Raw genomic sequence first — 25,199 nt, 5'->3', positions numbered from 1 at the left:
TATCGCTTTATCACCTATTCAAGTTGTAAATCGTGTTTTTAAAAAGTAACTAAGTAACTAATTAATTTTGAAAATAAGTAATCAGTAAAGTAACGGGATTACTTTTTTGGGAAGTAATCAGTAATTAGTTACTGATTACTTTTTTCAAGTAACTTGACCAACACTGTTGTTGACTAAGAAAAAGGGTTCAAACAAAAAGAAATTATTAGTGCTCACTGGAGGAGAAATGTTAAAGAAATCTGCTCATTCTACTCAGATGTTTGATTCATTTAATGTGCCTGAGCAGGACAGAAGTAGCAGACATGAACTAAGCTCAACAGTGGCTTTATAATAACAAGAACAAAACTTGAGGCGAAGCCTGTTTGCTCCACTTGAGCTTGAACGAACATGGAAAACAAGGAATTTCAACCATCTCTCTGATCCTTTTTAAGTATTAAACCACACTTAAAGCAACATTATTTGAAGCCTTTTGGATAAGAGTCCTAAGAGAGCAGGGAAACCTAAATTCAAGTGCAGAGCAGTAAGCTATGAGTACGGTGGTCCTTTAAATGGACTAAATCCTGTTTCATGGTGGAGTTTCCTTTTAATTGCAGCGCTACTTAATCCTGCAGCCATTGTCAATAAAGCAGCAGAGAGTGAGGTCCTTCAGATGAAAATGCCACAAGAAAAGAAACATAGCTTTTCTGACACAGGTAATAAAAGCAATCCTGAGAAAAACTGAACACAAAAGCTTGTTCGCTGTGGGTCCATAATAAAAAATCTCAAAAATATGTAAAAACCCATTAAAGCGTCGCTACAGAACTCAGCAATGACGTCCGCTTTTTCAACGGCTCTGGTTCCAGGAATGAATTTTGCACTTATTTGTCTACGGATGTTTCAGAAAATTATACACAAATGATGCTGGAGATTATGTGGAGACTGGGACGCCAATCATTCTCATGTGTTTTGGAAGTGTAAAAATATCAAACCTTACTGGGAAAGCATTGCAGTAACAATGAAGAAAGTGCTGGGGTATGACGTGCCGTGTGAGGCACGAGTAATATATTTTGGAATATGGGAAAATGTAAGAAAGGAGGACCATTACTTGTTTAAAATTATGTTGTTGTCAAGCAAAAAGGTAATAACAAAAAACAGGCTGAAAAGTGACCCTTTAAAATTGGAAGAATGGACTGATGTAATCGAGGACATATATATAATGGAGAAAATGACCTACACTTTGAGACTGAAATCTGACAAACACCGAAAACAGTGGACAAAATGGATAGCCTATAAGACTCATCCCCATAAGGCAGGGACCTCTCCTCGTTGTTTATTTTATTTTTAATTTTTTTAATATTTTTTTTTCTCTTCCACAGATTAAGTGTCCTTTATTCCTTTTAGTTTGTTTCTTTTGTGTTCCTTTTCATATTTTTGTTTGCATGTACTATAAATTTGGAAAAACTACAAAATAAAAAGTTAAAAAAAATTCTTTCAACTTTTATAATGCAAATTTACAGTACTGTGCAAATGTTTTAGGCAGGTGTAGAAAAATGCTGTCAGCAAAAAACGCTTTCACAAATATAAATGATTGTTTATTGGCCCCGAATGTATTCTGCAGCAGGACAACGACCCCAAACACACAGCCAAAGCGCAAAGAAGAACTGGAAGTACTGGAAGTGATGGTACGGCCCCCACGGAGCCCTAATGTCAACATCATCGAGTGCGTCTGGGATTACATGAAGAGACAGAAGGCTGTGAGGAAGCCTACTTAGTTCTTCAAGATGTTTGGAACAACCTACCAGCCGAGGTCCTTCAAAAACTGTGTGCAAGTGTACCAAGAAGAAGGCAAAGGGTGGTCACACCAAATACTGTTTTTATTTTTTGTCTTTTGTTCATTCACAGCATTTTGTTGATTGATGAAAATCAATTATTAACACTTCCATTTGTGAAAGCATTCTTTGTTTACAGCATATTTTCTCACCTGCCTAGAACCTTTGCACAGTACTGTGCTCTGTTGTCCAAGGAGGTATAATTAAGTCCAGTGTCCAACATTCATGGAGAAAAGGGATTCATGAGAAGAGTAACAATTTAACTATAAACCAGCTGAAATCCAAAGAAATAATATAGAATGTTCTGGATAAAGTTAATTTTTAAACAAAAACACATGAAGTACAGTCCTGCTATGACTCTGATGATAAATGAAGGTAAAAAAACCCCAATACTAGTCTGTTTTTGGAAGGTTAATGACATCATTATCTGCCACTCCACAGCTGCCTACAAAACTATGATTATGCTAGTCTTTAGTTTTTAGGAGAGGGTAAGTTTGCTTTTTAAAATAAAAGTCAAGTGCTGAGTTGAGAAAAGAACCACCTAAGGTATGAGGAAGACTCCAGAAACTGTTCCTACTTCATCCAAGAACGTGCTAATGCTAAAGCTGGAGAGGGCTAGAATGGCAGCTGAATGATTGTTCATGTGTATTAAAACAGGGGCACAGCACTGCAGTACACTGAAAGCATGTGAGCTTAGTGGACGGTCCATATGTCATCATTTAACAAGTAAATGTAGCGCACATATAATTGACTATTTGACCCCTCCAGGAACCGACAGTCAAAAAATGACTTTTACGTTGCTCTTTTTTTATGCTCAAAGTTCATCAGAAGTTACTTTCAGTGAACTGCTCAGTCAGAAGAGCCGCAATTGATTCATCGTTAATAAATAACAACAAACGGCAGCTCCTCTCCCCACCGCTTCTTACATCACTGACCTTTCCCTCTTCCACTCATTAAGCCACTGCGGTTAATGGTGGCATTTCAAACAATGCAACACCTTTGCTGATTAATCCATTCACCCATGCGTTTGGAATGTATCCATTAATTATGTGTATGTTAAGAAGAATTGTGCAGCACAAACATCAGTGCCATCACTCTAACCTTTAATCATGCACTTACTGCCCCGTATCCAGAGGGTGATGAACTGTGCGTGTAGTTTTCCTCCGTTTTTGAAGCGATCTTTAGAAATTTAATCTATAACCCAAATTCTTAAAAAGCACGCACACTGTGTAAAATGTGCAAATCTCACAAATCTGTTTTATTGACAGTAGAATATAAAATATAAATCAAATGTTTAGCATTTTAATTAAAAAATAAGGTCATATTAGTGACATCGTGTTTATCACTGTGTAGCTTCCCCTCTTCCTGTAGCAACAGTTCGCACACATCTAACAACTGAGGAGACTAGTTGCTGGACTTTTGAGGCAGAAATGTTTTCCTGCACTTGTCTTTTATAGGAGTCTAGCAGCCTCGTGTCGTCTTTGTTTCTTTAGTTTTTTCATGTTTTCAGTTAGTGAAAGGTCTGGACGGCAGGCCACTTCGGCACACAGATCCTTCTACTTTGCTTTATGAATAGATGGAGTATGTAGTTTAGCATCGTCTTGCCGAATTATGCAAGATAAGAGATAAGATAAGATAGAACTTTATTAATCCCTCGGGTGGGTTCCTCTGGGAAATTCGATTTCCAAAAAAGCACAGCACCGACAGAAGTTACAGAGTTATACACACACACATATATATATAAATACAGAGACAATATAAATAAAATATACGAAGGGGATAAATAGGCCTCTGCTGAAAAACACATCATGTGGATTTGAGCACATGTTGCCTTTTCAGTTGTGCAAGTTGCCAATTCCAAAAACACCGATGCACCCATACCATCAGAGATGCTTTTGAACTCTTCTTTAGTCCAGAGGATGTGGCGTCCACGTTTCCAGAAATGTTCTCTTTGATTTGTCCCACCACGGAACAGTTTTCCACTTTTCTTGTGTTCAAACCGTGTTTCCTAGCTTCATTCCTGGATTCAGTAAGTTTAGAGAAAGAGAAGACTGCAACATTCCTGATTTTGTAGCGTCTTTTTTGCTTGATGGAGCAGATTAACCTGCATTCGAGGATGGCACTGTAAACTGTGGTCACAGACAGCGGTTTCTGGAAGTGTTTCGGAGTCTGTGCGGTGATCTCCATGCCAGGATCGTGCATGTTTTTGATGCAACGCCACGGGAGAAGATTATGGGCCTTGAATATTGAGTTTCTGCTTTGTACCTTGTTCTCCAGACTCTCACAATCTTTTGATGATATTATGTACTGTAAATAATAAGATATTCAAACAGTTTTACAATTTTGCAGATTGCTGAACCTCTGCTCATTTTTACTTGAGCAAAAAACTCTGTCTATGCCCAATAATATTATCAACCCTTAGTCGCTCATTGTGAACAAAATATGGGTTTATTTACATTTGTTGGACTTGTCATTGCACCTCCAGTAAACAGAGAAAGAAGCAGTAAGGTCACAGGGAGTCAAACGGGATCAATCAAATGCTTTGTTGTTTACTGTTTTTAAGAAACTGCCAAATAAGAAAAACAATAACATGATTACTCTCACACACCAAAAACACAAGAGCCTTACCTCATAAGAGGTGCTGATAAAAGCGTTTGCCATTGGCTAAACAGGTTGTTGATTACTCTCCCCTGATGGCAAGCCAAATCATTTTTTTTATATGAAAAAGCCTGTGCTGTGTGGAGTACTGCCTCCAGTAATAACAACACAGAGTTCATTTCAACCACATGTATAACATTCAAGTACTGATCGATATCCTCTGGTGTGTTTGTCGCCTTTCTTGCATAATGAAGCAAATTAACATAATGCCTGTTTATTTATCAGGTGCACGCTGTGCCTGAATGTCCAATCGTTATTTTCCAAACAACCTGACTAAATGATCTGATATCATAATCCAACATAAATAACAAATACAGGGGATCATATTTTTGCAAATGCCAACAGCAGAGTTCAGTTAAAGTTAGGTGTGGAAGTAGGCTGGTCCTAATAGACTCATCTCTCATCACCGGACTCATAATGGGGACCCGGAGGGGGGCGGCGAGCTAAAATGAAAGTAGGATATACAATGTTTGTATAGAGAATCTTGTATTTTTCTTCTTTGGTGGCACAGGATTAATAACCGCGCTCGGCGTGGAGAGATTTAGCAGAAGATTAGGGTGGCTCTTACATCACTGTACTTGGCCTGCTTACAGTTTCGTCTCTCAGCACAGCAGACACAGTTTAATTCCTTTGAAATAAATGCTGTTTTGCAGAAGTGAGTAACATAAACTGAACAGGAGGCACTGTGTTGTAATGAAGAAGAATATAATGCAAGGTAATTAGTCAGTAAAGCTTGAACAAGCAGCGCAATAAAGCTCTGAAAGTACAGTACATGGCTGCTCCAATCCTTCATTCGGCAGCGCGGAGTGTGTGAGAAACATCTGTCGCGAAGCTGCCGAAGAAGGTCTAGCCCTTTTCTTCAGTTCTAAAAACACGCGGGTCGCCGGGAGCTCTCACCTCGGTAGACTCCAGGTTTTCCCCGTTCTTCATCCACCTGTATGAAGGCTTGGGCTTCCCGGTGGCTTTGCACTCCCACGCCAGCGAGTCGTCGATGAGCTTCTGGACATCTTGGGGCGTCTCGATGAGATGAGGAGGAGCTGGAAAGAGCGGAAGTACGAGGCAATTAGAGTGAACACTTTTTTTTCAATTCACAAATCTGATGTTCTCAAAACACCTCATACATGCAGCAAAACACTATGGTTAACCCACAAAAGTACCGTGCACAAAAGATGTCATATCAGTGCTTAAGTTGGTGCTACCGAAATAAAGCGTTTCTTTCAGACAGCGTGATCCAAAGCCATCAACATGTTTGGATGTTTTGTGGATTCCTGAAGTGTTACACTTATCTTGTCATTTCCTTGTCATTGACAGTGAATGCCTGCTGATGAGGAAATTTACACAGTACCTGAAATAAACATGCATGTGTAGTACTACACTTTCACTGGACTGGTCTTCTATAGGACTTTCCTACTCAAGTACTCAAAGCACTGTACACAACATGTCTCATTCACACAAGCACCTATTTTTCTGCATCTAAGTGCATGCTATTGCACCTAACATTCACACACATTCATGCTCCAAAGAACCAGGGGCAACTCAGCGTTCAGTATCTTGTCCAAGGATGCTTTGGCATACAGACTCGAGAAGACAGGGATTGAACCACCAACCTTCTGATTAGTCTGACATTTAGTCAAATACACTCATCGGCCTCACATGTCACACCCTTCTTCCAACGCAACAGGGGAAGAACTACAGTAGACAACCATCATACCATCCATCCATCCTCTTTTCTCCTCTGCATCTTCTATATCCATGACCCACACATAAGGGCGTGGGAGATTTTCACAATTAGAAGCACTATTACAAGTGCAGGGATTTACACAATGAAATAATGCAAGCATAATGAGCAGAACTCTTTAAGTTTATCTGTTTTGATCGCGCAGACACATACGACCAATCTTTGTCCAAAGTGTAGACAGCTGCACTTTGTTATTTGCCCTAATTTTCTAACACATTTGTAAATGCTAAGAACGAATGAGAAATGATCTTTCTAATGTGCAGAAGTAAAGTCTTGAAGGATGTCATATTCTAACGACTGAAAATTGAACTGTAATATATGGAGGCAAGAAAAGGTTGCACTCTCTCTCTGCTGTTTGGGGGCATAATGCAGCTTTCGAGGAAGACTGCAGACCCTTTAACCCAGTTGTTATTTGCATTATTTATACTGGAACTGTGTAATAGACTGCAGAACATCAATCACAAAGTGCAGTGAATGACAGTGCTCATCATTTTAAAACTGAATAATGAATCAGTTCAGTCATTTATTATAAAAACAAATAGAACATGCATTTATGTCAGAAACCAAAGGTTGTTAATAAGCTGTTAAATCCAGTAAAAGGAGTGGTTTAGTAGTGTGGTTGTTGTGTGCTTTTATTCAATTCTAGTTACAAATTTTCTTCCCACTTGTAGCAACACTTGTATTTGGAATTTCACACGATCCTGTGAATAAGAAAGATTTCACAGGACTCTAAGCAGTCCTGTGAAAAACTAACATCCCCGTCATTCGGCGTGCAGAAGCACATTTATCAGCACTAACATGAAGTAATCCTTTACTTTATCAGTCTCTCACATATTTGCACTTTTGGCTCGTCTTTACAAAGTTGCTTCAGCTCATCGAGGTTTGTGGGCATTCACATATGCACAGCTCTCTTAAGGTCCAAACGCAAAGTTTCAATCAGGCTTTTCACAGAACTGCACAGGGTCTTATGAAAACCTTCTGCCCAGTAGACCACCAGATATAGTCAGACCAACCTGCCTGGCACCAACAAGCACACCATGTTCACTCAAAAAAATCTCCTTTCTTCCATCTCTACATGCCATAATGCAGTGAGCTGCTGCCACGTGAACGACTCATCAATGAGTACTTGAACAGCTGTACCTAATGAAGTGGCCAGTGAGTATGTGCATTATATATGTGTGTATACACACACACACACACACACACACACACACACACACACACACACACACACACACACATTTGTATATGTGCATACATTTGAGGCGTAGTGACGTGAGTCTGGGTCTGTGAGCCGGCGTTTTGTGTTTTTGAATTATTAATAGTCTTTCATGTCGTTGTTATTTAGTTTCTAGTCTCTTGATCTCTGTCTCCGTACTTCCCCTTTGTTCCTTGTGTCACATCTAGTCAAGTTATGGTTTCATGTCTGTGCTTTTCACTGTCTCGTGTTTCCTGTTTTACTTTGACAGTCCCCTGCGCTATGTCAGGCTTTTCTAGTTTTGCTTCTCCCGGTCTCGTTGCGTGTGATTTCTCCCAGTTGTGTGTGTCTCCTCCTGTGTCTCATTCCCTCGTTAACCCTCTGTGTATTTAAGCCTTTTGTCTTCCTCTGTTTGTCGCCGGATCAACTGTGTATCACCTGCTGCATTTCTCCATGTTCCAGGTTCATTGTTCCTTGTCTCAGGTTTTCGTATTCGGTCTTTAATTTCCTTATATTTGTTTTAAGGTTTTTCCCAGTTTTGTCATTCTCTCCTTTGCCTCGCTGTAATAAAGGCTCGCTTTCACTTTAAGTCTCTCACCGTCTGTGTCTGCACTTGGGTCCACACTCTCTCTCCACACGTCTGCATTAATTAACCAACAAGTGAATGATAACATCTGTCTTCATTGAAGTGCAGTAACAAACCCTGAATTACACATCTACTGCCTTTGACTGGAGCTAAAAAAAATGTAAAAAGATCACTGAACTCCTTTTATGCTTTCTTTTACTTTCCAAGTGTTCTTATATCTGAACAAAAAGGATGAAAACCAGATCCATATTCATTAGGGTGGGCACCGGCACCATAAAAACGCTCCATTCAATACAGTCTCGGTAAATAATGGTATAATTATACGGAGGGAGAATTGATTCTTGCTGTGTCATGCAAGTAACTCAGGGCTGGTTAATGACTAAGCTGGAAAAGAGGTACATAAAACTAGATCTTTAAAGCTCTCCCTGTGTGTAATGTTCTGTGCGTTCCTCTTGATATGTAGGTCCAGCCACTATCATCCTATATCACACAAGGCCAGTAGCAGGACAAGAGGAATAGCTGACCACACTTTTCCATTCCACAGATCTCACCTAATGTCACCGTCAAGGACTGACCTTTTCACTTACAGTACAAATCCTGCTCTAATTGGCTTCGCTATACAGTATTTTGCCTTCAAGTAAAGCGTGATGCACAGGAGAACACGGAGAAATTCAGTGGCTGCAAATCCCACTATCTCTGTGCATTACACATTCAGCATGTAGTCAAAGTGTGCGCGCGTGGGCCCGTGTGTGTGTTGGGAAAGAGAGAGACAAAAAAGTCTGATAACAAGAGGTAGATGAGGCAACCAGAGGGGGTATTTGTGTAGTTTTGTTTAGCTATGCTGGAGTCTTGCACTGATACGACATCAAAATCCGGCCAGTATGAAAGAGCGATTTGTGTTTGTGGATCATGTGCCGCTAAAATCATGCACGAAGTTGGTTGAGATCACTAACATCTGACTCGTATGGAGCCAGTGTTGTTGTTGTCAGTGCAGCTGAGGGGGGAAAAGTGATTAATTTCTTTTAAACTAAAAGCTGCTTGAAGATGAATCTTCAGTTTTTTATCCTGCCACAGAGAAGACACGTTATTCTCAAATAGGTCCGGGGCAAAATATCGATTCGCTAACGTTTTGATTCGTCTTGCGATACATTATCACAACAGTGAGGCCACATGTCAGTGATTTAAAGAAAAAATGTGTAGTTGCTTTAAATTTAAGCTTGGACAACAGGGCTAATTATGTGAAGGAACACACAAACATACACACTCTGAGCTGTCCGTTGTTTAAACTCTATATTTAATTGTAAAGCAGTAAAACAATTCAAATATTAAATTTCCAAAAAAAACACTGCTTTCTGAATGTATATGTTCACTCTTATTTTGAAGCCACTAACACATTTCAAAGAAACTGGGCAGATTTACCGCTGAGCTCTGCTAACTCAACAGATTCCAACGTTCCTTTGTGCACTGTATCATAGTCTAAGGAGCTTGCAAAGAAAAGCGTCTGGACTTCTGTAAGTTGCTTGAAGACATTTCACCTCTCATCCGAGAAGCGTCTTCAGGTCTAAGGTCAAATGGTGGAGAGTCCCAGATTTAAGCCCAATGGAAGTGTCCTGCAAGAAGGACATGGACCCCTGTTGTTACTCTACCTAATCACACGAGCCAGGGTTTGAAAATGGGTGTAGGTCACAATCAGGCCATGTCCACGCTAATATGTTTTTGTTTGAAAACGCATCTTTTTCTCTCCGTTTTGGCCTGCTGTCCACACTGAGACGGCGTTTTTGGTCAAGGAACACGGAGCTTTTTTGAAAATGTTCTCCAAAGGCGATGAAAAACGTCTTTTGAAAACGATGACGCATTTTACTTATAAGATGCAGTCATGTGACCAATTCAACTAAGATGGCGGATGGCATTGTAGTCTTTATTCTTGCTCGCTTTTGCAACGTTGTACTCTTGTGTTACTCACAGCAACAACTCCATCTCATTGTCAGTCCATTTAAAAAAACCCGGTGCTTTTCCTCGACAGTTTGCTGCGACATTTTAAAGAGCCGGAAACTAAATAAACAGAAGACGGAAATGACGTAGGTCGAATCGTCTTACGTTTCATGCATTCGCTGTGCAGAACATAAGCGTTTTCAGTCGTTTCTTTTCGAAAACGACTGAAAATGACAGTGTGGATGCGGAGCATTTGTAGACGAATTAGCGTAGACGTAACCTCAGCCAAGGTTTCGGGTGAACCCGCTGTGAATCCTATCCCCACCCTATCATGTTATTGCCTGAGGTCAAAAGGCCCAGGGTGTGTGTTGGCGTTAAGGCGTCTGGGAAGGGATCTCTCCACCATTTGACCCTAGAACTGAAGAATCTTCTCGGTTGAGAGAACGTCTTCAAGCAACTTAAAGAAGTCCAGACGATTTTCTTTCCAAGCTCCTTAGACTACAATGGCCTGGATGACTGAGAACACAGACATACACTGTATCATCTACCTTCCAAACTCTGAAAGCTTAAATGGAATGGGCTTTCCTTGTATAAAATGTTACCCTATTGGGTTGTATGCATTCATGCAGTATGAGCATATATTATATTGGAATATTATTTTCAACAGCAGCACGGTGGTGCAGCGGTTTGCACTGTCACCTCACAGCAAAAAGGTCCTGGGCTCGTGTCAGATGTATGTATGAGCTTGCATGTTCCATCGAGGTACTCCAGCTTCTTCCTGCCTCTCGTCATATTAAAGCTAGGATAGGCTCCAGCCCGTAAGACTCAACTCACAGAAGATGGATGGATGGATCTAACTGTTTTTCCTGTTTTGTTTCGTTTTAATGTTGCATTTACATGCCCGCTGCTATAACACCAAATGCTTTCAACCAGCCTCTGTAAGCATTTGGGAAAAGAGGAGACATAGTGATTTAATTTTGAAAGTAAAATGTTTTCATATTCTTGCTAAATATGAATGTTTCTGCTCAACAGTTTGGGCCTCGGCGGATATCTTCATCGCTTCAAAATGCTCCAAACGTTTTCAGTGGGTGACAGGTTTGAAGTCAAGGCATGCCAGGTTAGCTCCTGCTGCTGGAATGTGTGCAGAACATAGTTTGGAATTGTTGCTGAAATGACAGAGACCTGGAAAAAGACATCGACTACATTATGTTGCTCCTGCATGCATTACAACCTGTTCCAGCTGAGATTGGGTGAGAGGTGGGGTACACCCCGCACAGGTCACCGGTGTGCTGCAGAGCTAACACACACAGACACACAGACAATAATTCACACTCATGTGCACCTACAGCCAATCTAGAATCACCAGTTTATTTAACAAGCCTGTCTCTGGACAGTGGAATCAAACCCACTCACACACAGGGGGGACGTGAAAACTTGTGAGCAAACAAAGACTTGTTCCTGAGTCCATGGAGAGATTTCCACCACAGAACTGTGCCTGATTTTCAGGGCCTGGAGATTAAACCCATTGCCCCTGGTTTCCTATCAGTGTTATCACTATATAAAAACAAAATTGACCATTTTTTTTAATTCTTTGCTTGAGGTGTTTTCTATATGCAGTAAACACAAAATCACTAAATTCATATTGATGCTGTACATGAGTGCAGGCTTTGCAGGCATTCAGTCAGCTGCACCATATGTGCCTGTATACATTTGCTGCAACAAATGGGAAAGATGTGAAACTAGACTTTCTATAAACGTTACCATCACCACTTATTTAGCCTAACATCCATTCATGCTACACCAGCTCTCCATCAGAGTCTGACTGGGCTGCCCCCACCCACCACATTTTTCTGAGCCGCATTGTCATCGTTGTTCTTTGCCCCCCCTCGCTGTCAGCATCCTTCGCTCTATCCCTCACCTGCTGTGCGCGCATCGACCCTCAGAAAACGCTTGCCAAATGAAAGCCGGCAGCCCGTCCCAGCCTGCGCCGGGGCTAAGCACACAAACAATCAGGTGCGACGTCAAGAGGCTAAAGCAGAGGAAAGATGGGAATTTGCCTTATCGGTGGAATCACTACGAGATAATGCAGCGGTAAGCCAGCAAAAACACAAATGGGAACACAACAGGGAAACTAACCTGTCACAGTTCTGCATTTACTTCCCCTCTGAGTAATATCGACATCAGCAAGTGAGCAAAAGCCCATTTCTTTTCAAAGCGTTTTCTTCACAGGGGAAATTTAACAAACCTTTTTGTCTATGGCTTGGATTTGCTGTTAGGAACTTCATCCAGTACAGAATTATGACTAATAAGGAGAAAAAACAATATGATCACAAGGTGCAGCTGATTTTGCAAATCTGCTTTGGCCTCAAGCTAAATCGTTTATTTATTAAAATACATGAAGACAGGAAAGAAGAGATGGAAACCTCCTGTAAAAATGCTGTTGTATTACAAACATAGTTCCTTCACATTTTCTGTGTATTAGAGAGAAAAACAAAGCAGTGCTTCTGTCTCTTAGTACATCAAGAGTGGTATTAAAAGTGTGACCGATGTGCCTCCATAAAGTAACACCTTCATTCCTTCCTGTCTAACACAAAAGCCATGCTCGCCTTTCACTGTAGCTTGCTTAGATGTACAAGAGATACCCTTATCGATTCCCCCCATTGGCTTACACTGCTGACGAATGTCTCAAAGGCTTAATTCAAAGGGAGTTCAAAATAAGATTACTGATTTTTATCACCTGGCTGCAGACAGCATGGGTGAGAGAGAGGGAGAGACTGACAAAAGCCATCAAAACTGAGAGAGGAAAGGTGGCTCAGAGGGACGAATCAAGCATTGGCGGATCACAGCGTGCTCCTGGCCCGTTAGAGTGAGCGAGGCTAAGTGCTTCCAGGGCTGTTATAAATAACGGCAAATTGTTTAATGCCTCAAATGAGTTATTTGTGACGGCTGACACAGCAGGACTGGAAGGGGAGAAAATAAGAAGGAAGAAAACAGAGAGATGTCGAGGTGGGAGGAAACGCCACAGAATGTGAAAAGCACAAGTAAACAGTCTCAAAGACCTTGGTGGAAATGAAATATCCTGGTTCAAATGTTGCTGCAAACATGAATGTAACAGCACAGTTTGATCTGGTTATTCAAAACTGCATTAGCAGCTGTTTCGAACAGTTACCAAGATAATTTACACATACAATTTGAAGATAAAGTCATTCGAAAAACTAAGTACACCCCTAATGCTTTCATAGGAATTCACCACAAAGCCAGGCCACGCAACGTTCAGAGAAACAGGAAAAAACGCTCGAGCGTTTTCGAGCTACAGGCCTCAGTTAGCATGTTAAAGTTCATGACAGTACAATTAGAAAACATATGGCTTGTTTGGAAACGTTGCCAGGGGAAAATCTCTTTTTCTTGGCCAATGTTGCTAAAGATAGCATAGCAGGGATGGTGGTGGAGGGGTGATGATTTGGGCTTGTTTTGCAGCTGCAGCACCCAGGCATCTTACAGTCTTTGAGTTGACCATAAACTCGATATAGTCAAAAGTGAGACTATCTGTTCAACACAAGTGTGGTTAAAACTGGGTCATGCAACAGGGCAATGGTCCCAAGGACAGAAGCAAAAAGCAGAATGAATGAAAAAGTACCAGATGTGCATTGCAAGTTTGAGCTAAAAAAAACTTCCCATAGCCATGTATGCTTCGCATGCTAGGATGTGGCAATGTACTATATCTCACGCCAACCGGTCACAGCAGATGGCCCCACCCCTCCCTGAGCCTGGTTCTGTCAGAGGTTTCTTCCTGTTCAAAGGGAGTTTTTTCCTTCCCACTGTCGCCAAAGTGCTTGCTCATAGGGGATGATTGTTGGGTTTTTCTCTGTATGTATTATTATAGGGTCTACCTTACAATATAAAGCGCCTTGAGGCGACTGTCGTTGTGATTTGGCGCTGTATAAATAAAATTGAATTGAATTGAATTGAATTACTATAGCTGTCCAGAGGTCTCTCTTGGCCAGCAACTAGCCATGAAATGAATGTAAATTCTCCATGTTCTCCTAATTGCTTTTGTTGCTCCAGCCCAGGACACATCTACCCAGTAAGCTGACTGAACATTCTCGCGTGGCTTGTAATGACGCATTTTTGCTCACTTGGATTTTCATCTGTGTGAAAAGTAGACCAACAAAAGGTGTGAAAATGCTCTCAGAGAGCTATGTTTAAACAAATACCTGCAAAGGTCAATGAACTGATGTCATTTTGTAAAGAAGAGTGGACCAAAATTCCTCTAAACGGTGTGAGAGCCTGACAAAGTCATGCTGCTACAAACTATTGGAGCACTGGGATACTTATTTTTCATAGAATTGCAGAGACCAATGTTTAACCTCTGGTAACAATTTATGTAATGGTATAAAACCAGAACTTTAAAAAAAAGTCAGAAATTGGGTACAGGGTTCCCCTTCATTTAAAATTTAGATCTTTTATATTTACTTATTCATGCACTTCTAACACACATCTTCAGACTGCAGGAATAATGCGGCGCACAAGGAGAAAAACCACCACGCAGCTGATACACATGATGGATACAGAATGAAACTTGTCAGAATGGATTACATGCTTTTCATCTGACTTAAATATTCAGTATAGCCTTAAAACCTAAGAGTAAAATTATTTTTAACCTTATTTCTTTTTGTATTTGGCAGAACACGGACTGTCTTTGGATACTGTACCATAAAATCTAAGAGAAACAGTGCAAATATGTACCCTTTACTCTTTCAGAAAATGTATTTACCTTTTTGACCTCTCAAAAGGTACACATAGGCACCTGGACACAGATTCTTCCTGTAGGAACATAAATTGACTTTTACTAGAATTCTTTTATCTAACAGTGTGGCTACACAAATAATACTCTAAATTCTTTCTTTCTTTCTTTCTTTCTTTCTTTCTTTCTTTCTTTCTTTCTTTCTTTCTTTCTTTCTTTCTTTCTTTCTTTCTTTCTTTCTTTCTTTCTTTCCTCTCTCCCTAAGTTTCAGTCCCTCTTTGATAACTTCAGAGAAGTTTGAGGGGAAAAAGGACAAAAGCATGATTAAGCATACAGAAAGATGGATATATATTCTTTGCAAATATATAAATCCTTCGGGGTTATGTGCTGTAAAAGTTTTCCCCTTTCCATACTTTTTTTCTTTTCTTTTTATTTTGGGGGGGGGGGGGGGGGGATATTTGTCACACTTACATGTTTCCGATCAGCAAACAAACTTTAATTTCAGTCAAAATAACCGGAGTAAATATAAAAGTTTTTAAATGATGTTTTCATTCATTAAGGGAAAAAAGCTGCCCAAACCTACCTGGTCCTGTGTGAAAAATTAATTACCCTCTAAATCCAATAACTGACTGTGCAACTTTTGTGATGACTCACAATAAGTCTTTTGGCCCCGTCTTCTTTGTAAAACCGCTTTAATTCAGCCACCGAAGAAAGGTTTTTGAGCAGAAATTGACTGTTTAAGTTAATCCCAAAAGATCTCAATCAGATTTAAGTCTGGACTTTGACTAGGCCACTCTAGTTTTTTTTAAAGGCATTCAGAGGTTCAACTTGCATTCAACTTGCTGGTGTGTTTCAGGTCATTGTCCTGCTAAATAACCCAAGTGCTTTTGAGCTTCAGGAAATGAATTGATTCTCTGGTAGAGAGCAGAATTCATGGTTCCATTAATTACAGCTAGTCTTCCAGGTCCTGAAGCACCAACGACTCTACCACCACCATATTTGACTTTTGGTATGATGTTCTTTCTATGAAACGCTGTGGTAGTTTTACACCAGGTGTAATTTGCGAAAACCTTTCAGGATCATCGAGATGTTTTTGGCAAATCTGAGGCAAGACTTTGTGTTCTTTTGGGTCAGCGGTGGTTTCGCCTTGACACCTCCTGGATGAATCAATGAGCTCTTGGGGTAATTTTGGTTGGTCGGCCAATCCTGTTGAAGGTTTTCTCGATTTGTGGATAATGGCTCTCGCTGTGGTTCACTGAAGTTCCAAAGCCTTAAAAATGGCTTCGGAAACCTTTCCAGACTGAAACAACAGTCTTTGTTTCTCATCTGTTCTTTTACTCAGTGATCTGAAACATGTAAGAGTGACAAATATGCGCCAAAATAATAAATCAAGATCTCCACATTTATCATTTTGCCAAAAATAAAAAGCAGCAAAAAACCTTTAAAATGTTGAGATGCGTGTGTTACTTGCAGATAGTGTTTCTCACAGTGGGTGTTTAATTTTGGAATTAAATAGTCTTTGGTAATCTCTACTTCTACTATCTGAACTCAGTGGGTGTGGCATCAACTGTGACACTGTCAGCAACAATGACTGAAATCTCCTAACCCCCCCTCCCGTTGATCCAGATGCTGCTGTGCAGATTAAGGCCCTGACATATGTGCCACTGGTCTATGTATAGTACATTTAACAGCTTTGATCTCCCGTCAAGTTGGACGTGAATCACGATGCCATCTGGTGGAAACCCAATACGAGGCTCACCAACAAGGTCGTATCCAAGGGCTCAGCCTCATCTACATCACCCTTTAATCTGGATCAAAATATTAGAGGCATCATGGCTGATGGCCTTTAATCATTTTGATGTGCCGTTAAAACAAACCTCTTTCCTCGCGCATGCCACGCCGAGCCTCTGCTGATCGCCGCAGCCGGCTTTGCGAGAAAAAGTTGTGTCTGCTTTTGCTGCCTTTCAGTCTGAGCAGGTCTGACAGATGTGGTGCACGGTGGTCAAATATTCATGCACGACTGGATCACCTACCGTAGAAAGAGAGCTTTCCTTTCACTGTGTTCATTCCCCTGGAGTTTTCAGCCACACACTCGTACGTGCCGGCATCCTCCTGCTGGAAATATGGGATTTCCAGCACGCCGCTGGCCTTTCTCATGTCCACTTTCCTAGGGAATGGCACATTGTCGACTCTCCTCCAGCTTATAGAAGGTGCTGGGCTGTGAAGAGAGGTAAATGTGTTTTTGAAGCTGGTAGGGTGACACAAGAGACAAAAATGTTTATATGCATTTACCTTTATTGGAAATGATAAAGCAGAATTAGAGTATGAGCTGCCAGAATGTAGAAAGCGTGTATACCAATTATCTGCAAGAAAATTTTTAAAAAGTATTCTTTTTATAAGTAAAACCATCACTGAGTCATACTTCACTCTTTCAGTAATTTTCAAGACTGGTGGATGTTGTGCTCGAATAAACCTTGAATTGAAATCTATAAGATCCAAGCTTCAAGAGGAGACTCTGCGAACTATGGATCAAATTCAGATGGCTTACCCTGTAAATGTCCTGCACCATAATTTTCATAAAGAACATGATGGCGTTCAAATCATCTAGCTAAGCAGATTGCATATATTAGTATCTGTTATGTGGAAAGGTGTCTTGTATACATGAAGCATTAGGTTTACACTGATCTGATATTTGGATTGTAAATTGATGTGATACTGGATACTGACAAACTTAAATTGTGTGTTGTTCTGTGAATACACCAGGCATCAGCAGTAGTGCGCTGATTGCGCTGTTTGAAGGTGCCGCACCAAAGCTACGTTTGTTTGCAAAAGATGACGACTAAAACGTTTGATGATGAGTCACCGTCGTCCTCTCCCTCTCCTTTCTCGCACGCTTTATGATTTAACAGTTGCTGAGAAACTTTTATTGCAGACGAGCTCCTCTGGTCCACTCCATGTATGTGAGGAGATGCACACAATAAAACCGAGAGCAGGGAAGCTTTGCTGATGATAAATGGCAAAGACTCCTACACTGAGATAAAATAAGTGCATTAGGTGAATGAACTAAATAAAATGTAACCTTGATGCCTTTGTTATATTCTATGGTACAAAAAATATCAATTTGAATATAGAAACTGCATCTACTCTAGTCTACTGTTTCTTGCAGAAACGTCTTCATAGCCTTGCTCGTTTGCCTTCACATGCATATGAACTTGGTGACATCCTATTCCTAATCCGTAGAGTTTAATACGATATCAACCCACCCTCTGCAGCTATAACCGCTTCAACCCTTCTGGGAAGGCTTTCCACGAGGTTTACGAGTGTGTTTATGGGAATATTTGAACATTATTCAGAAGCACATTTGTGAGGTAGGACGGTAATGTTGGACAAGAAGGCCTGGCTTGCAGTCTCCACTCTAATACATGCCAAAGGTGTTCTATTGGGTTGAGGTCAGGACTCTGTGCAGGCCAGTCAAGATCTTCCACACCAAGTTTACTAATCCATCTCTTTATGGACCTTGCTTTGTGCACTGGTGCAAAGTCGTGTTGGAACAGGAAGGGACCATCCCCAAACTATGCCCACTATTTGGCTGAGCAGAGTATAGCCTTGTACACTTCATAATTCATCCAGCTACTTTGTTTGTTACACCAATCCAAACTAGAGACCCAGTTCTATTGGCAGCCATACATGCTAATACTATAACACTGCTTCTACTTTGTTAATTTGGCTACTTCTAAAATTTTGAAAACCTGTCTGATAGGTTGGTTTGATTTGATTTGATTTGATTTTTTTCAGCCTAATAATGGCGTCCCTCAACATCAGTCACTATCAGTCAACTGTGTAAATACTGAACTGAAAGTGGGGGACTGTGAATAAAAAATGCTGTAATTCATAAGCAGTGAATGCAAATAATTTGAATTAAAGTTAAAAAGTTAATCAACATCTTGACTGTTTGAACTGAAATCTACTGTGGTGGATAAAGAGGCAAAACTGGAGACAAAAAAACAACAACAAATATGGCAATTAATGGTGATTCTGAATGAAAGTTTAATGTGGGGATTTCATTCTCTGTGGATGTGAAGCTGCAAAAATAACCTAGCACCACAGAGTTTAGTGTAACTGTTCAGCACTTTTTTACTTTAGCCGTGTGTTTTGTGCTTCAGTACACTGTGTTACAAAGCTGTATATTTCAGCTGAAGATCCTTACACCACAACACTCTCGAATTTGTCAGATGTGCAGCCAGGCTTGAAACATACCAGGATTGTAGTGAAATGGCAAAGCACACGTTATGAAAACGTAACATTTTCTCACAACATATTTCTTTTAAATGGTCGTGAGCATGCTGAGCCTGTACTAAAAGTGAGCTTACTTTCCCAGGGCGAAGCATTCAAGTTTTACAGTGGATCCTTTGGCAACATGAACAAGCTCTGGAAACTGAACTTCAATCTTTGGCTCGTATTCACCCATAACACCTGAAAGAGAAATGCAAATGAGTGTTAGTGCAAAGAAAGATTTTTTTTATTCAAGTTTAACAAGTCAGGCAAAAGAAGTTAAAAAATACAGCGTTGTGGTTTCTTCTGTTGCTACCCAAAAGCTGAAAACATTTCTGTGTGCAGCATTATTTTTTTTACTTCCATGCTGAGCAGCAGACACCAGCACTGCTCTCAGCATTGTCACAGGATGCCCTCCCGTTGAAAGTAATGAGAAGAAAAAGCAAAAAACATATTCTCTCCATGTGGACATGCGACACGCTGATGTTCAACTGACAAAACCCAAAAAAGAAAACAACAACAACAAAAAGACTGAGAATTCATAGACGGTTTGAGCTTTTACATCCAGATGAGTTTCACCTCGTTGTAGCGCTAACAGCTATGAACCAGAAAATGGGCCCATAAAATCCCCCTGGGTGCTGCCACTGTGTCTACAAAGCTTCCTGTTGGTGAAGCAGCTCTGGTGGATTATAATATTGCTGCTGTGCATGCTAAAAATCTCTGGATAGGCAGAGAAGAAGACAGAATGTGGATTTTCTGCTGTTCTAGCTTTGGTATAGATGTATTTGAGACTCGTGTCTTACATCCATAGGAAAGAAAAGCACCTCTGATTTATTCATTTCCCTTAAAACGACACTGAGGTAAATTACATCAATGAATTTGCTACTTGGCGTGCTGTCATTTCTCCCAGCTCTGCCAGTGCTCAGCACGGGTGCACGAAATGCCGTTTCTAAGGTACTGTCATCCACCAATGTAACAACAGGTTTTTCCCCCTTTGCTGCAATTCAGGGCTGTGTTGCACAAATAGCTCTAGAGATGTAGGAAACAGGCCAATTTCATCTCGTTGATTTGGTGAGGCATGTGTTATCAGGATGGCTCCCTGAGTGACTGTGAAAGCTCATTCAGATCCTTATCACAACTGTCACTGAAACTTAACCACAGCACTATCACCCATATTAAAGCAGACAGGAGGAAGTGGACGGGTAATTGTCTCATACCATAACCTTTTGTAGGGGACACATATTTAATGTGCCAACCTGAACCCCCCCACACCCCACCCGCACCCACATCCCCTACCTGAGCTCCACTTCATGACGATGAGGTCGAGCTGACTCCTGATATGTTGGTGTTGCTGCTGTGCTGAACTAATGTTGTAATGAAAAAAGTGCAGAAGCAGAGAATGAAAGTGCTTTGGAATCTCTGCTGGCCTCACCACTGACCAACTAGCTTAGCCGTCTTCTTGATATTAGATTTAGTTTCATCAACTTTTTTTAGTCCGACAGACGATAATAAGATAATATGTAAAAAAACATTTTGTGTTTATTTGCGACTTCTATTAAATTAGTGTGTATACTCACAAACACTGGATAAAATAGCAAAATTGCAGGTAAAAGTAATTTTATATTTATGAATGTAAAAATTTCATCTTCGGGGAAATGTCTTTATTAAATCATTCAAAATGTTTATCTTTTGAGTTTATTTGTGTTTGTTTATGCATAAAAACATTATTCCCTTTAAATGTTTTCAAACTCAATACACTGATATACTGGACTTATTCATAGAAAATTCTACTTAAAACCATCAAGGTTATAACAGTTAATTAAAAACTGAAAAACTCAAACTAGGTGAGGAAAACATTTTAGTTAAAAAAAGATGAAAACTAACTGGAATACATGTCCTTCAATGAAACAAAAATAAAGCAAGTATGTCTTTGCTTTCAGTCTTTGTTAGTTTGGTTGAACTTGTCAGTTCCGGTTTGGAAAGGCTGTTTCTGTTCCTGGAGACTGGGACGTCTGCACGGCATGAAGCCTTGTGTCTACATTGTGAACTTACTATAAACATATTACATCTTAATGCAATAAATACTTCATGTTATATAAAAAAGTTATGGTCCTGTCGTTTTGAACCCTATGTTTTAGACTTTGAATTCAGGGTTATTATTAAATTCTCTGTTTGATGATGTTTTCTAGCGTTTGCTGTTTAGAGTTTCTTTACTTCTGTAACTGTCAGTTTCATATTTAGCTTTAGTTTTCCTTTGTCTTGGCTTCTATTTATTATTTCATTTTATATCCAGTTCATCGTCTCATTCAGTGTTTAGTTTTTAGTTGTTGTTACATTGTTGTTACATTCTATCCTGTTTTTTCCCCCAGTGTAGATTTCATACCAGCTGCATCATTCATTTAGTTTAGCCTAGCCTCCCAAATGTCTCGTTGTAATTTTTTGTGAAGCTTCATCTCTGTCTCATGTTACTTCCTGTTTAATGTTGATGGTCATTTCAGTTTTACTTCCTCATTAATTATTATCTAATTTAGTTCAGCTGTGTCTAGTTTCCCAGGTGTCTCCGCTCTGCCACAGTCATATATATAGTTGCTGTCTTCCTTTGTCGTTGTCAAGTTCTCTGTTAAACCTGTGCTGTTTTCTCTGTTTGCTATTCCTAATATGCAACCGTTTAAGATACTTTGACTTCATACAGAGCCTGAATAAAGGTTTGGTTTTTATTCATGAAGTTCTGTGTCAAGAGTTTGATTTTGGTTCTTTTTGGCACCTCATGCTAAAAATAAATGAACACTTAAACTAAGCATTTTTTCAAATGATTAAAACAAAATCGAAATATTGGAAATCAACCTTAGAAACAATCTGAAACTAAGTTTCAAACATAAACTTAAAACAATATTAATATTAACACATATTAATATTCATGACCAGTGGTCATTAATGTAAATCAAAGCAAGCCTTTATTTCTAATCATAGGTTATTATAACTGAGTTAAACATTAACATTAAAGCTAGTATAGCATGTAAGTCATGTAAAAAAAGCTTAAAGTGTGCGTTGTGATTAGAAGTGATTCTGCCTACTTAAATGTCGTTTTTTTTATTACATCAAATCATCTATCATTATTGGGAAGATTATATTAAATGTCCTTTATGACATTCTCATATTTTTCAGCATTACTTAAGAATATGGAACATGCTTCTGGGATAGAAGCCTACAATTAGATTACTTGCTGAGAATGACCTTTCATCTGAAGTGGCTTGATAAGGCCAGCCTTAAGCATTAGGTCCACATGTAAAAGGACAGGCTGAAATTAGCAGAGGAGGAGATAATTAACCTTTGAATTTCATTCGTGTTCTTTGAAACAAAGTTTTTTGGGAGGTACCAACAGTAGCCATGTTGGCTTGCTACTATGGGTATGACCTGTACAAATTCTAAAGAGCGCTGCACTAAATCAGCCAAGTGATTCTGGCTTTCCTGTTGTATCAAAGAAACTGCCGTTTTGTTTTGTTTTTATAACAAAGGACCACAGAAATAGAAATCTGTTATCAAACCAAACATTCAAGAAAAACACTAATGGTTTGTCTTTGTAGAACACGAGATGTTTCATGATTATTTCCTATTGCATTTACAATGTGCACTTAGTATGCATATGCATGCAACACTGCAAAATCACAGTTTTGGGGGATGTAGTGTTAAACTGCAATAATTTGTCAGCATTGAAATAAACCCTGCTTTGCTCCAAAGGTTGAGTAATAGACTGAGACCCAGCAGAATGATGAAGCACACAGCACATACTTTAGGAAATGAAGTAAATCAGTGACTACATACTGCCCAATATTGCCTTTAACTAATTTAATTATATGTAATTTTTCCAAAACATTCCATGCATAAATAAACCTTTAATTTTATATATATTTTAGTTACATTTTACTCAAATGACTGTTCTGATGTTTGAGGGTGAAGAATCATTTTTGAGTGTACCCCAACAGACTATAAATACTATCACAAAACAGTAAAACCTTTTTGTCGCACTAACCAGTGTTCTTATATGCTGTTAACTGGCATAAGTGTGAGCTCACCATCACTGCGGAGCACAAGTGGAGTGGGCGGGCCCTGGACACGGGTCTTGGTGACGGTGTTGGTCACCACACAAGTGTAGTTGCCAACATCTGAGGGCTCCACTTTAGCAATGTACAGATTCCCTGTCTCCTGGGAGATGAAGCGACGCGTATCCTGCTTCACAAATGTCGGGTACTCATTGAAGATCCAGGAAAATACCAGATCTGTGGATAAGGATATAAAAAAATATATTTAAATGCAGGAAGGGCTCATGAAAAGGGTAAAGGGAACTGAGATTTTTATGGGTGATGTGGCTGCGGTGTGAAATAAGCTTGAGACCACCTCTGGGGAGTGAAAACGGTGACTAAGTTGTATCATGCTAAGGTGAAAATTGATAACAGGATCCGTGAGAGGTTGAAAACAAATGTAATTATCCGGATTCACTTTAATGACCATTTTTCATGTTGATTAGGTCTGAATATGCAAATAGGGATTTGGGAGATGGGGTTTGTGTTGTCATGAATAATTACTGCTCCCTAGGCACCCTACTAGAATTCACAAAGGAGTTTCCAACAAAGATGGCAAAAAAGTAGATAGGGACAATAATAAGCAGAAAATGAAAAGAAATGATAAAAAACAAAAAACAAAATAAAAACCCAAACAAACAAAAAAAGGTAAAAAAAAAAACTCTTTAGTCCAGATAAACCAGGCAACTGCCTTCAAGAAACTTCAGTCCAACTGGAAGGATTGTACCAAGAAGAAATACTCTGAAAGCCAGGAAACTTTGCATTTAGCATTCAACAATTTCTCTAAACATAAGTTTAGGAATTCCAGTTATTATCACTTCCAGGAAGTGTATCCATAAATGACAAATGCCTGTGATTGAACGGTGAGAAACCATTTTGACCAGTTTGTGTTATACTGTGATGATCAAGTTTTCCTTTAGTAAAGGAAGTGCAAGCTAAAAATAGTTAAACTACTACTTTAATCACATTTAGTGTTAGCAGCAGTGCTAACTGCTAAACACATTTCAAGATCAAGATGAATCGATTATAGGCTTTTGTCTCCTTCAAAAAACCCTTAAAGCAACACGCTTCTCTATCTATTTATATATACACACACATTCTCATTTTGCTATCTTAGTGAGGACATCTAATTGGCATAACGCTTTCTCTAGCTGCTTACCCTAACCATTATAACCCTGACATTAAAACCACATTTTGAGCCTCAAAAATTCCTTCAAACTCGTGATGTGCGTCCCCACAAGTACAGTAGAATGCCAATTTCTGGTCCTCACAAGGATGCCTAAACAGGTACACACACACACAGACACATATACACGCACACACACATACACACACGCGTGCGCACACACACACACACACTGCATACATGTGGGAGCCAGTCAAGTGCAGCAGTACCTCATGGTAAGAGCTTACACCCGGGTCACAAAATCACAAAGCTAACCAAGAATCAAAACACTGCAATCATCTTAAACCCCAACTCAAACCATATTGATTCAGTCAGCAACATTTCACTTCTCTTTGTTCCAAGCAAACAAAGACTTTGTCAGCACAGACACTGTGTTACAAACACAACTATGATGCAAAAGGTTTTAAATAAGCATGTAGGTGTCAGCTGCTCCCTGCAACGCCATGCTGGAGGTTTTGAAGATAAGTGAGGCACACATTTCCAGGTCATGAGATCCAAGAGTTTGCCAGCAAATAATTGCTTATAACAATACCAAGGATTACTTTGAGTAGTTAGCTTTGAGTCCATTCATATGAGCCAGCCTTAAATTCACAGACATCAAAGCTGCTTGTTTCTACACAACCTTTTGAGCAGCCGCTGAGAAAGGGGTGAAACTGAAGCTCACTGTAATGAGACTTATCTTACCGTTAAAAAGCCAGATCAAGACAAAGGACTTTACTTCAGGCACTTATCTGCTTCATTAGGCCTCTGATTTGACATTATGGGAAGTTTTAAAGAAAGAGAAATATTAGAAAAAGCAATGGTCTAGACAAGTGTTGAGGAGTTATTAAAAATGATAATAATTACTCCTAATAATAATTAATGGCTGGATGTCACAGTAGATTAAATTAAGTAATTGTGAGACTCCAGCAACCTGGTCAATAATCTAATTTAGTGCGAAACGGTGCTTAAATTGAGACAAATGCTCAGCAGAAAACATGTAAACAACAAGTATTTTA

General features: G+C 39.7%; 1 protein-coding gene across 2 annotated transcripts in view; it reads right to left on the bottom strand.

Moving 5' to 3' along the window:
* Positions 1–25,199, bottom strand: part of cntn4 (contactin 4) — a 201,486-nt gene that overhangs the window by 70,148 nt on the left and 106,139 nt on the right. For both annotated transcript variants that reach the window (XM_026168944.2, XM_026168946.2), the window contains exons 6-9: positions 23,010–23,213; positions 19,035–19,137; positions 16,698–16,882; positions 5,364–5,503 (exon numbers count right to left, since the gene is read on the bottom strand). In XM_026168944.2, the coding sequence (XP_026024729.2) occupies positions 5,364–5,503; positions 16,698–16,882; positions 19,035–19,137; positions 23,010–23,213 (632 nt within the window). The remainder of the gene's footprint in view (positions 1–5,363; positions 5,504–16,697; positions 16,883–19,034; positions 19,138–23,009; positions 23,214–25,199) is intronic.

The sequence above is a fragment of the Astatotilapia calliptera genome, chromosome 5 (assembly GCF_964374335.1).
Source record: "Astatotilapia calliptera chromosome 5, fAstCal68.1, whole genome shotgun sequence".
NCBI classification, from domain to species: domain Eukaryota; kingdom Metazoa; phylum Chordata; class Actinopteri; order Cichliformes; family Cichlidae; genus Astatotilapia; species Astatotilapia calliptera.
Note: the sequence above shows the minus strand (reverse complement) of the source record. Positions and strands in the feature narration are given on the sequence as shown.